The 14,660-nt window shown below is 40.5% G+C and overlaps 1 protein-coding gene across 1 annotated transcript in view; it reads right to left on the reverse strand.

Annotated features, from left to right (window-relative positions):
- Positions 1–14,660, reverse strand: part of si:dkey-22o22.2 (neural-cadherin) — a 110,976-nt gene that overhangs the window by 63,843 nt on the left and 32,473 nt on the right. Inside the window, exon 2 of the mRNA XM_061674756.1 lies at positions 1–35. This exon is cut by the window's left edge and continues 154 nt beyond it. Coding sequence (XP_061530740.1) covers positions 1–35 — 35 coding nt within the window. The remainder of the gene's footprint in view (positions 36–14,660) is intronic.

Consider the following 14,660-nt stretch of genomic DNA (forward strand, 5'->3'; position numbering starts at 1 on the left):
GCTCAGAGTCAACCGGCACAGGTACCACTCGTCACCTGGAGGAGAGAGACAGCGTCTCAGTCACAAGCCCGAGCAACAGGTGGCGCTATGACCACAAACTATGAGGCTGTTGGAGCCAATCATAAGACTGAAGAAAGTCATTAGTGAAAAAGGCCCACTCAAGTGTACTGATATTAATATAGACTTCGGAATTAGACAAATGTTTCTGAATCTTAATTTTGGTGCAGAGCTGGATAAAGTCACAAGTCTTTTCACTTTTGGTTAGCATCCATCATGTTAGTTATTTGCTAACCATTGCACGCTACATTTTTTTTTGTTTCCGCATGGCCTTTGTTACTTTTCTGTAAACAATAGCATCATGTTAGCTTTTTGCTAAGAGTACAACTTTGGCTGCGACATTAGCCATTTACTAATACTGTGTTTTGTCATTTCAACCATATCATGCCGTCAACTTGACAAACTCAACTGTTGTTTTGTATGTTTTAGCTGCTGTTTTCCTTTTGTCGTCATCGTTGGCTGTTGATACGTCTCCCCGCTTTGTAGCTAAACTAGCTAGCGCTCCACGTTCTTCAGTTGGTGTCATGAAAGCTGGTGTCTCTGTGGGCCCCGAGGGGACACGCTGACATTAGTCAACGAGCTCCAATCGCTCCTTTTATCTGCTTCCTGTTCCCCGGGAAGACAACACTGACTTTTTTTTAATTTTTTTTTTATGACGTTGCCAAAAAAAAAAGACAGGTTTTGTTTTGAGACTCTGGGTCGTGTGCTTTTTTTTTTTTTTTTCCAAGGAGGGATTTGTCAAAAAGACGGGAAAACAACAACTCCTTGTCAACTTCAGCCAACAAACTGCGTCGGAGGAACACTGAAAAAATATATACTTTAGACCAACTTAATTCTAATTTGTTACAGCTACATTTATTAGCTGATATGATTTAATTCCACTAAAAAGTATTACCTTTTCCTTCATAAAAAATGTGCATGAACACAAAGTAAAAATGTAACGTTGTAAGCACCACAGCACAGACATTTTTTACGATTACTTATTCATTCTTTCTCCCACTTCTAATTTCTCGTCCTTTTCTTTTTTTCTTCTCTTCCCTTCTCACCTGACTGCTGTCCTTCTTTTTCCTTCCTTTCTTTCTCTTGCTTCCCAAGCCGAGATTCAAACCTAGAACTGTGAGGCAGACATACTAACAACCACTTGTCCATCATGCTGTCCCCATTTCCTGTGCTTTTCATCATTGATTTGTTTCTAATTTCCTTTGTCTTTGATTCCTTTCTTCCCTTCTGATCTCCTCTGTCCTTCTTTTTCCTTATTTCTTTGTTCTGTCCGTGCTTTTTTTGCTTCCTTTCTATGTTTTCTTCCCAGATACAAAATAAATCTGTAAAGTAATTGTTCATCCTACCAGTTACTAAATGAGCACACACAAAAGAAAGACTGTAGATGAATTCAGGGATTCGTTTCTAAATAATGGTGCATTATACATGTTTGAATATTTGCTGAAGCAATGTGCAAAGACGGAGAACTATGTAGTACTGAATTGTGGCGATATAGCATGTTTTTCCACAATTTCAGTGTTCCTGCTTTTGGGGCGTGGCCAAAACTAGCATAAGTCGTCCCTCCCCCACTATATAAGAACTTGTGCACCTTCGTTGGCATCAGCGGTTATCTAGCTCAATTACAAAAGTGCAGTTAGCTAGCTATGCCTACACGCCGAAAATAGATCTATGGATGCCACAATCTACAGAACAGCTCAGTGTTGTTGTTTTTGAATGACTAAGTGTTATGTATTTTGTGTTATTTAGTCCACCATAATATGTTGGAATGCAAAACGTGGGTATATAACTATTAGGAAGTTTGCTTTCGAATGTTTATCATGTATTGTGAGCCATAGGCTGAATTACATGCGCTGCCTTTGTAAAAACATACGCAAGGATGCATGCTACTTTATGTTTTAGTGTGCATGGATGCTACCGTATGTTTTACGCTGGCGTATGTTTTACCATGCCTGCGCCCAATAATACGGTGCACCTTATGTATGTGTTAAATACAGAAATATACCCCGTAACTGAGACTGCACCTTTTAATCCTTTTTCTTATAGTCGTGAAAATACGGTACTTGCCCTTTTGCATTCAAATTGGGCAGGGTTGTAAACAACACTCTTCCCTGTTGTGTGTCAATTTTACAAGACATTTATTTTTACCTTTCAATGACTTTAAAATAATTTTCGGAAGAAAGGGATCCACGATTGGTTTGGTTTAAAATGTAAATGCTATTGAAGTAAAACAATTACTTTTGTTTGGGTTGGAGTGGTGGAGTTTGCTTCCAGTCAAAGTGAACAGAACAGATTTGAACGAGAAACCACAATTTTTCATGAAACTTGTGTGAAATTGCACTTTAGATTAATGACAGTCGTTTCACTTTTTTTCAGTAAAGCGGAGGAAGAGGAGGAGGTGAAGATGAAGATGTCTCCCTCACGTCCTCCTTTGTATGGACGCTCGTCACTCCTGGCTGGTTAAATGCAGAATAATGGCATCTATTTAAAGTGGCTTGTTTTACATACGCTGCGCCCCTCCAGCGGCCAAATGGAACGCGGCCCATTAGCGCAATCAACATCAACGCGGCCTGACGGCTCAGAATAGCGGGGCACCGAGGAGGAGAAGGTAGAAGGAGGTGTGGGGAAGGATGGATTGAGGGGCTTTGAGGAGGAGAAGGAGTTGAAGGGATGAAGAGAAAAGAGGGGGAAGGGGATAAGGGGAGTAGGTCGAAGGAAAATAAATGCGAAAAAAGGGAGTAAAGAAGAAGTAGGAGTAGTGAGGATGAGCAAAAAAAAGAGTAATTGAAAGAGAAAGTGTGGTGAAAGATGAATTGAGGGGATTTGAGGAGGAGAAAGAAGGAAGAAAAAGTGAGAAAGAGGAGCAGTAGAGAGGGAAATCTCATTTCTTTGTTTGCAACCTTCTCGGTATTTTCTCCTCACTCCTCTGTTTACAAATTAGGTCCACCCACCAGATACAAAGAGTCAAGGAGATCAACCGAGGAGCTATGATGGATGATTTCTGTAGTGACTTGTAAATATGTACAGCGGCTTTAAAAGGTCTACACACCCCTGTTCAAATGCCAGGTTTTTGTGTTATTTGTGAAACCAAGCTAAATCTTTTCAAAACATTTTCCACCATTAATGTGACATATAACCTGTACAACAACACACACAAAATTATTTTAGAGAGGAGAAGTAAAAATAAACAACCGAGATAATGTGGTTGCACAAGTGTGGACACCCTCATATAACTGGGGATGTCGCTGTGTTTAGAATGAACCAATCACATTCAAACTCATGCCAAATGGAAGTCAGCACAAACATGCACCATTTAAAGTGTCTCTGATTAACCCAAAATAAAGTTCAGCTCTTCTGGTAGGAGGAGGAGAAGAAGAGCAGGATTAGAGGAGAGGGGAGGAAGAAGTGAAGAAAGTAGAAGGAAGGAGAGAGGGAAAAGGTGAAGGAAGGAGTACTGTAAAGGGAATGTGGAGGAGTGGAAGGGGAATGAAGGGAAAAGAGAAAGGAGGAAGACGGGGTGAGACAGATGGGAAGAGGAGTAAAGGAGGGGAAGAAGCAGAGAGGAGGAGAAGAAGGGGTAAGGATGGGAAGAAGGATGATGAATAGCGGAGAAAGGTGGGAAGGAGAAGAGGAGGAGGAGACTGAGGAGAAGAAGAAGGAGGGAAGGGGAAATAGATAGAAAACCGAAGAGGACTGGAAAGAGTACAAAGAAGGAGTTGAGGAGGTGTCGGTTGAACAAAATGTCTCCTGTCCTTAAAAAAAAATCAACAACAACAGGAGTTAGACATGACTAAAACATGAGTTGAAGATGCTTTGTTACTGATCATGTTTTCATTTCAAAACATCATCTCCTTCAATTATTCAAACATTAATTTCCTACTATGTACACAATAAAGACACTAAACTATAATCACATTACACTATGTAGGCACTATAAAGACAATATGTATGTACACTATATACAGTACACACTGTATATACTGTATATAAACTGTAATGACGCTATACCTACTATATATTTACACTACTGAGACGACTGTATATACTCATGCACTATATAGATGTATACACATGGTATAAACTGAGTATGTGTCGTGGTAATTAGTAAAAAGTGTGTCTCACGATCGCAAGAAAAAATGACAGTTCATGGAGTGAATGACGAATGCCGTGGAAAAAAAGCCTCTGACGTTTTTGTTGTTTTATAATTTGTGGTGTAACAAAAGCAAAAATATACTCGCGTTAAAGTCACTGTTCTGTTTGACATGTTTATTTTCATAAAAAGCTCATTTTCTCCCCTTTTTGGTCAGAAACCACTGTTTTTGGTCAAACCAACCTTTGTATACTGCTGATTACTAAAGAATGGAAAAATCAAGAAACACTTTTTTTTTTTTTTCCTGGTCAAAGAAGAAAGTCTACCCTTTTGGTTTTAGTGGGTTCGGGACTTATATAGTCACAAAAGACAATATTCTTTGGGTCTCGAAAGATCAGTCAAATGCTCCAAAACAGCTGGCAATATGGGGAACTTTGCTTTGAAAACAGTGAATGAGTTGAATAAGGTGGTCTCCACCACTTTAACACCTGTTGCAAACCATCTGTTACAGCGAGCACGCACTTTACCACCAGCTGATAGATCTCAGCAGATCAGTATATACAGTACACTATCCAGACACTATATAGACACACACCAAAGGGTGAGGGTGAGCGCTATATCTATTTAGCTAGCGCGTTAGGACAAAGGACCATCATCCAGGTAAAGCAACCCCTCCATCACACTTGCCAAGCGCCACTCATCCTGGTCGCCTCAACAAAGTCAAACCGATGCACGCGTAAGTCGGCTTGTTGGAGCGTACGGGAAGACGAAGACGGGATGTTCAAAAAGGCGAGCGCTGACGGCAGGGACGCACACGTTAGCGCTTTCACGCATGTTAACTTGACGCTTGTCTGACACGAAAGGAGCGCTGTCGTAAGGATTGTGAGGACGCGGGCCGCCTTTTGTCACTTTGTGTCCGCTGCATTTTTCATGCGGCGAGGTGACAACGGAAAGCAAAAAGTGAAACCCTCCAGGCAGGGCCTGCCTCTACACACCAAGGAGCTCATGAATACGAGTTTGGCGAGGTCCAGGATGCCCGCGGGGGTACTTCCTGTGGCCCGTTAAGTTTGAGACTCAATGAACATCAGTGCAGATGAGTCTCAGTGCCAAACCTTAATGCAAGCTGACTTCCCATAATGCACTCCTCATTAGCCACGCCTTCAACTGACCGAGCAGGACATGAATAAGACGTGATCACTCTACTCACTAAGGTTGTCCTATGTTGCTCCAACGCTGATTCTGTTTGTGCTATGTTTTTTTTTGTTCATGGTCCTAGGTTGGTTCTGTGTGGGTTCTATGTTGGTTTTTTGATGGTTCTGTTACTCCTACTATTTGTGGGTTTTGTGATGTTTTCTGTTGGTTCTGTATTTGTTATTTTTTTGGTTCCGTGATGGTTTTGTGTCAGTTCTATGTTGGTTCTCTTATGGTCCTCTGTCCTATGTTGTGGGCCTGTGTGGACTTTGCGATTTTTCTATGTTGGTTCTGTATTTTTTAGGTCTGTTCTTTGATGGTTCTGAGTTGGTTCTGCAGCTGTTATAGGTTGGTTTCATAGTTCTTCTACGTTGGTTCCGTGATGTTTCTGTGTTGGTTCTATGCTGGTCCTGGATTAGTGCTGTAATAGTTTCGAGCTGGTCCTATAATGTGGTTGCACATAACTCTGTGTTGGTCCTGTGATGGGTCTATGTTGATACTGTATTGTCATGTTGGTTCCATGATAGTTGATAGTAGTCTTATATTGTTACTCTGTGTGTTCTGTATTGTCTCTGTATCTTGTCTTGGTTCTGTGTTGAATCTGTATTGCCTCTGTAACAGTTCTGTGTTGGTTCTGTGTTGATCTTTTTCTGGTTCTGTCTTGATTCTCGGCTCGGTCAGTGTTGGTTCTATGTTTATTGGTTATCTGTGTGATGGTTCTATGTTGCTTCTGTGTTGATCCTGTGTGGTTTCTGTGTTGATTTGATTCTAGTTCTAAGTTGCTTCTCTGTTGTTTCTGTGCTATTCACCTTTGTATTGTGTTGATGCATGTTACTTCTGTGACGATTCTACGTTTATTCTGCATTGTTCTGCGTTGGTTACGTGTTGATTCTGTGCTGTTCCAGTGCTACCTATGTTGGTTCTCTGTTGAGTCTATGTCACTGTCGTGATGGGTCTAATTTAGTTTCAGATCATATTGTGTTCAGTCTTCAGATACTACTCTGCCTTTCACAAATCTTGACAATAAACATGCACAAAAAGTGTCCTGCTGGAGTCTAAACACTGTTGTTGAAGTTCATCTTGACAAACCTTCACATCAACTCAAGCCAAATAAGCGTAGAAAGTGAAAGCTGCTAAAAAGTCTTTTAACATCAGTGTGTACATATTTGTGTACTCATCTTTGTGTCACACCGACAGCTTTTCACCACGCGGGAGGAAGCAGACGCGAACCGACTGCTACTTGATGTTATTCAGCATGAAGACGCTGTAGGAATAGATGAAGAAGTAGCTCCTGCATGCAGTCTTACCGGAGGAGCGTCAATTAGCAAAGGGAAGGAAAACAAGATGCCTCTGGGGGAGGAAGGGGGGTGGGGGTGGGAGGTGGAAGATGGGTGATGGAATGACGGGAAGGAAATAAATGAAAGATACACAAGAAAAGGAAGTAAGCTTACGCCAACTGATATTCATTAGGCGGACCAAACAGCAGGCATCACTGTGTTTATTATTACAGTGAACCTCCACTATATTGAGGTTCATCTTCCGTGGCCCCACTTTGCCACACATTTTTAAGCAACAGTTTTTTATGGGTATTTACAGTATACAGGCAAGTCTGAATTGAGAGTTGCACACCTTGTGTAGTGTTGTATGATCTGTTTGTTTGTATGTGTTGCCTCTTCGTGTGTGGTATAATAGCAACTATATTCCATCTTACTGAGGAATTGTGACCATCTCCTCTGTCTCCATGTACTGTGGACCCCCGCTATATGCGGGGGAAAGGGACTGGACCAGACCGTGAATAGTGAAAATCCGTAGATAAATGGCAGCCATTATACTGTAATTGCATTGAAATATATTTTGAAAAATAAGTCGTCGTTTTTTTTAAACCCAAACAATTTTTAATAAGCGGGAATATAGTGCCAATAAGCATTTTCGGGGTTGACTCGTCCCATAAAAAAAAAAGAAAAAAGAAAACAAATTTTTAAAAATGTGAAAAAATATTTTTAAAAATTGAAAAAAAAAAAAAAAAAAAAAAAAGAAAAGCCGCGAATAAGTGAATCCGTGGGTGCCGAACGCGAGAATGCGGGAGTCAACTGTATATCTGCATGCTTGTATTATACGGCCCCTAGGTGGCCATGATGTACACAACAGAAGGAGCCCCACAATGAAAATAAATTCATCAAGATACAAAAACTGTTAAACTCCTTAAATGGTATTTAATTATGTCATTACTATATGTTTTTATAATGCAAAATATGATAGTAAAATATGATTTTTTTAAATAAAAAAACAAAAAAAACAAATCACACTTTTTTTTGGGGAGGGATACTGAAACTTGAACTTAAACTGGCATCTCAAGGCACCACTATATAGGGTTTGGTTGATCAGTGGAATACGACAAGACAATATAAAACTAATGGGGCATTACCACAGAATAATTTTTGGGTCAAAACGTCATTTTGTCTTCATCAATCTCTCCCTACATTTTCTTCAACTTATATGGGGGTCAGCTCGCAGGGATTGAAAACCATTTGAATTTGCTGCAAATGCACCTGTGTGTGTGTGTGTGTTTATATGTGTGTGCATGATTGACAGGGTGAGATGCATTGCCATGGCAACTCACAGCGACACAGGTGTCCCCACGGGAGCTGGGTGCCATGGCGACACGTCAAGTTGTCGTGAAAAGCACTCTCACTTTCCCCTATGCGTGTGCGTGTGTGTGTGTGTGTGTGTGTGTGTGCAAAGCTAGCAAAAGTGTGCGTATCCCTGTAGAAGTTACAGTTAGGTCACGTCGCAGGGTGGTGAACGTTGAGACGAACGCGCTAAAATCTCAACCAGCAAACAAACACGTTTCTGTTGGTGAACTGGGCCCTCCATCTGGTCTGTGAAATCCAGTGGACAGAGGCCTGCCGCATCCTAATTAGCAACCTTATAGACTGGCCTACTTTACACACTCACATAGAAAGGCAAAGACCTGCAGGCACACACTTAATTAAACCTCATTCGCACTGCTGACGATGAGCAATGCAGGAAATGAAAATAATAATAATAATTAAAGCTGCATGCTTTTTTTCCATGGTGAATCCTCAAAGTGATCGTCAAACTTGACATCATGCTCTATCCACATTAGGCAGCATACCCAACTCAATTTTATTTATCTAGCACTTTAAGTCTAACCGCAGCTGAATCAAAGTGCTGCACATAAATCCAAATCGAACATAAGGCATTTGAAATACTGCATAATTTAGAAACGCTAAAAAAGAAAAGTTAATACAATACAAAATAAGGAGTAGTTTGTCAAAGAATGAGCCTCTGAATGGCTGCTTCAAACCAAAATGGCCGACTTCCTGTTCAATTTCAGGCATAGGTCTTTGAGTCTTTTTTATAGACAAGTTCTACCAATTTGGTGTCAGTCGGTGAAGCTGGTGTCCAGGCCACAGTTTTTAGATGATGATCAAACTTTGATGCCAACTTCTGCCCACGTTAGATAGTGTAGACAAGACAAAAAAACAACAACAACACAAAAACAAAACAACCATTTAGCGTGGCCCATGTGTCTAGGATACCTGCTTCCAATTGGGGCAAAATGCCCAGTAGTTTGTCAACGTACCGGCCTGGAATCTGACCAAATAAGCAGCTTAAAACCAAGATGGCCAGTTTCCTGTTTAATTTAGGGCATTTAGTGGTGTCGTGTTATGACAGACAGATTTCGAGCCGATCGGTCAAACTGGTGTTAGAGGCTAATTTTTGCCAACTTTTCACGGGGCGCTACTGAGTGACTTTTGGGGGTTAGCCTGAAATGTGTGTCTCACATTTAAGGTGGGCTATGTGAGTCACCTGCAATTTGTCACTCAAATGTGGAGTGTGTTTGATTGATGTCATCAACCATTGTTGTTCTTATGGCTTTTCTTATGACGTGTGTGTTTACGTGCAAGTGTGTATGTGTTTGCATGCATTTAAGTCTGTGTATATGTGCTTCCCTGACCGCCAGTCACCCCCCCCACACCCCCCACCCACCCCCGTCTATGAGATAAGAATCCTGGCGGAGACTCTCCGGAGGAGCGTGCAGGCCAAGTGAGGAGCAACATGAAAAGTCACTTAAGGCTGCAGGTTGTGGTTAGCGTGGAGAAGATGCACTTTTATGGCAGACTTTAACAAGAAAAGCAGAAGAATGAAAATGAAAAAAATGGAGGAAAAGATGATGTGAAAAGGAACCCAAAACACAGCATCATAATGACTTCTTTGTTGTCTCTCTCGGTGACCAAAATACTCAAAACATCTGCAGACTCCAACTACCGCTAAAACAAACAAACAAACAAAAAACATTGGTAAATTAATGTAAATCAAAAGTAATCATTATTAGCTATGTAAAGGTAGATGTTTTGTATTGGGTCGCATTGGATTGTGTACCTAATGAAGTGTCCATCAGTTTGACACATTGGTGTTGCAAAGCGATTTTCAGAAAGCAATAAGGTAAAAAAAAAATTATAAAGTGAATAAAAAACATTTATAATAAAGTATAAAAACACAACATAGACTTCTTGTCTAAATCTTATTCTAATTATATACACTACATCCATGAAACGTCAATAAAGGATAACAAGTGAACTCTCATTTTCTCTCCCATATTCAAAGCTCTTACTCTTTTCTTACAGATCTGAGCACTGTGCTGTGATAATGAGCCTTTAAATGAAATATGGCCACTGAGGAAAAATGATGAGGCGGTTGCATCAGTACCGTTATTGTTCTATTCCTGGCAAACACATTCCCTCTTTCCCACGGCGCGAAGCTACGCCGGGGCCTGCGGTGCCCCTGATGAAGCCGCTCAGGAGGACCCTCAGCTCCAGTCCGCTTCAGCTTCACACGCCTCATCTCTATCGACGATCAATGGTTGCGCGGCCAGATAAGTGGGGAAGGAACATCAAGACGGAGACCAAAAGAGGATATATTGAAACAACCAAAACAAACAAACTGAAAAAAAACAAAGAGAAAAAAAAATTCTAAAAACAAAGCAGGAAAATTGTGATGTCAAAGAGAGAAATGGATGGGAAAGGCATCATGGGAAGTGGGGCAAGCGGACGGGTCGAACGGGATTTACCGATAATTCACGGCATTTGTTTTAATCACCTTCGAGGAACAGACCGGTGGAGACCGTCTCTACAGAGGCCAGTTGATGTGTGTGTGCTGAGTTGTGCAAGAGTTACACCAGGAGATGAAACTAGGAAGTAAACACGAAGAAGAAGCACGAAAAAAACTTCAGCCATCCATTCTCAAGACTTTGAGATCGACAGAGGAACATAATCGTTATGTGTATGGTGTCCTGTGTCGAGATTATCGGCGCACACCACACACAATACTACCAAAACTGTTAAATGCCTGATTTTTTTTATCGTTGTGTGCAGTCAGTCATAGATTCAAATATATATATATATATATATATATATATTTTTTTTTTAAAGATTTTAAAAATCCTTGTGTGTACCATGCCTTAGTTTTACAAAAGGCCCTCTTGAGACTTTTTCGTGGGTATACTCATGATAAAAAGGTCTGGCAAATTTCATGTTGCTGAGTGAAATTGGCTCTGGGTTTTTTGTTTTTCATTCCAGGAGTGCTAACCAGCTGAAAAGTTTGATTTTGATGGATCCATGGAAATGACCCCATAAATGGTCACTTCAAACCAAAATTGCAGACTTGTTCTGTCTTTTCGGGCATGGCTTCTTGATATCGGCGTGCCTCCCAAATTTAATGTTGCCGAGTAAAACTGCCTTCGGAGGCTGAATTTTTGAAGATTCCGTGGTGCGCTACTTAACTAGCCTACCCAACCGGACCAAGCTTGGGGGAGGTAGTGGTAGAGGTTTGTATCCCGTTTCCAGACGAGTCCTGGGAGGATGAGGATGAGGAGGATCCGGGATATGCGCTTTGTGTGCAGTGTGGTCACAGCGCCCGAGGAGGAAGAAGAATCCGGTGCGATGCGCGAGAGGAGCGGGGCTGGTCTGAATTATGAATATCTGAGGACTTTTGTCGACCATTAAAAAATAAAGTGATAAATGTTTAATGCGGCGCCTCGTCCATTATTGATGGCGCAGCACGCTGACAAGTGTGTGAGCGCGTCCGCCACAAGCGTGTCACGTCGTTTTACACGCGTGTTCTCCTGCGAGACACTCTAATCACTATCCTTGATAATTGATAACATGCTAAAGGTTGCTATGCCAACATATAGCAGCATACCAATGTAAATATAGAAAGTGATAAGGCAGATTGGTAAAGATTTGACTGGTTTCCATGTAGTTAGGTACAATTTATAATGATAATTATACAAAATGTTAACATGCTAACGGATAGTGTGCTAACATATAGCAAGATAGCAACCTGAGTACAAAAGGCACAGAGGCAGTTTGACAAGAATTTTACATCATTCTTTGTCGTCTGATACTATTTCGAATTGACACAATGCTAACATGCTAACAGTTGGCATGCTAATATATGGCAATATAGTGACCGGAGTACAAAAGCACTAAGGCAGCAGAGAACTCAGTACTTTTAGAGGACTAGGACTTATTTAACGTGTGTGTGTGTGTCCATGTGCGTGCGTGTGTGTGTGTTTGCTTGTCAGCTTTCAACTTTGGTGAAGGGATTTCCTCCGCGTGACTCAAAGGGAATTATTTCTGGCCGTCATCTGCAGCGACAAAGATGCATTGATACCACAGTGTCACTGCGCACATTCTTTCATGTTGTGTGTTTTCCAGCATGTTTGTTCATTTTTGTCTGCGTGTCGTATTGACTGCGGGCCTCTGTAAATCGTCACAGTCCTTTGATGATCCCGACAAAGGCAGACTGAGTGTGGTCATTTGGTTATTTCAAATTTTAAAAATCGGCTAGCATACCAACTGTTGTTGGCATGTTATCTTTTTACCAATTGTAGTTTGAAATAGTACCCGACTAAAGGGCATGATGTAAAACCCTTATAGATGTGTGTAAAACTTTGTACTTAGGTTGCTATGGTGCTTTATGTTAGCATACCAACTGTTCGTAGGTTAGCATTTGAGCAACTCCCAATTGAAATAGTACCCAAATATAGGAAATTATGTAAAATGCAAAGGATTCGTCTTGGGATTTTCTCTATCGAGGTTGCTATCTTGCTGCATGTTAGCATTTTATCAATTGCCATTTGAAATGGTACCCGACTTCAGTGCACAATGTAAAAGCCTCATTGATCTGTAAAGCTCTTTTTGTAGTCTGTTAACTATCTTGCTGTATGTTAGTACATTAACTGTTAGCATTTTATCACTTGTCATTTGAAATAGTTCCTCACTCCAGAGAATGATGTAAAATCTTTGCCGATCTCCCTTAGTGCTTATTATACTCAGGTTGCTACTTTCCTAAATGCCAGCATACCAACTCTTCATATGTTAGCGTTTTGGTAATTCTTATTTTAAATAGTACCTGCATATAGGGCACAAAGTAAAATCCTTATCTGTTTCAGTGCTTTTTTTTACTCAGATTGCTATCTTGCTAGTTGACATATTTTAACATAAAAACTGTTAGCATGGTAGCATTTTATCTATCCGAGTAGGTTTTAGTATTTTATCACGTCCATTGCGGTATGTGATCTTCCCAAATTACACGACACATATAAAGCAACTGAAAGTGCAGGGAAATGAATTATGTTCGATTACAATGAAATGCAACTATTAATAGGAGGACTTGATGTAGAAATTATGACACATACACACACAAATATGCAAATCCAGTGTGCACACTAAAATACAAATAGAGGAACACAAACTGTGATGAATGGAATTAATCCACACTGAGTCTGTTATCAACTTTGATGCACTTGTGAATCTCTCTCTCTCTCGCGCGCGCACACACACACACACGCACACACACACACACACGCACAAAAGCTCAGATTTGTTCCATTGTGTGAACAAACAGTAACACACATCCAATGAACAGCAGCATTCAGCCAATTTGCTCCAATCTTGTAAAGCTGCTCCGTGTGTTTGTGTGTTGGGTGGTGGGGTGGTCTCCTGAGTCCTGTCATGGCTTAAGTCCATTGTAGGCGATTGTGAAGTCTTTGCCACAAAGCACAATGTTGAACCTCAAATGGTGTGAGGGTGTGTGTGTGTGTGTGTGTGTGTGTGCGCGCGTGTGCCTGTGTGTGTGCATGTGACTTTTGAAATATGATTTTATAAACTAAACGAGATGTTGCCACAAACTGGAAAAAAATGTTAAGTATTAAAAATGTGCAATCTAAAGGTGACAAAGAAAAAGAATACAAATACAAAAATGCAAATGAATCTCATGTCTGTGATCCTTAGCTCTTGATACATAGTTTTTGCTATGCCAACTGTTGGCATGTTAGCATTTTAAGAATTATAATTTTGAAATAGTACCCAATTACAGAGCATGATGTTGAATTCTTAGCGTTCTGCCTTAGCACTTTCTCTACTGAGGTTGCAACATTGCTATATATAAGTGCGAAGGGTGGGCATCTTAGCATTTCATGAAATGTTGAAAAGGTACCAGATGACAGTCCTCTATGTTCAATCCTTATTCTTCCTAAGCACTTTTTGTACTGTTGTAGTAATGCTTTGTTAGTATACCAACTATTAGCATGTTAGCATTTTATAAATTCTATTTTTTTTTTTTTAAATAGTATACAGGGTATAAATGTAAACTCCTTGTAGATCTGTTTTGGCGCCTTTTGTACTCTTGCTAATACATTAGCATTTTTTCAGTCATCATTAGAAATGGGATCTGGCTATCTGACATGATTACTTATTGAGTTGCCTTAGCGCTTTTTGTACTCGGATTGCTATCCTGCGATATTGGAGCATACCAAGTGTTATCAGGTTCAAGTTTAATTTATAATTTAAAACATTACCTAACGACACGGCCGGATATAAAATCCTTAACAATTTTGCCTTAGCACTTTTGGAAATCATGATGTCAATTTGCTATATGTTAGCATACCCAACTGTTAGCATGTTAGCATTTTATCTGCTCTTATTTGAAATACCTGACGACAAGGCACTAAGTAAAATCTTTATCGAACTGCCTGAGCACTTTCTTCACTCACTTTGCTTTGTGTTAGAATACACAACTGTTAGCACGTTCTACCTACAGTATCTGAGTATGCTTCAGAGGCATGAGATGTTCCCAAAGTGACATTGCAGGTCAACGCAATAGCATTGAAGCCATTGAAGTCATATGTATTATGTACAATAAAACAACTAGTTGAGACAAGCGTCAGCTCGGCGCACCGTCTCAGGAGAAACATCTGTGAGTGAAAACATCAGAAGTGACCAAAGTTGCAGTTTTC

The sequence above is a fragment of the Phycodurus eques genome, chromosome 4, assembly GCF_024500275.1.
Source record: "Phycodurus eques isolate BA_2022a chromosome 4, UOR_Pequ_1.1, whole genome shotgun sequence".
Lineage (NCBI taxonomy): Eukaryota > Metazoa > Chordata > Actinopteri > Syngnathiformes > Syngnathidae > Phycodurus > Phycodurus eques.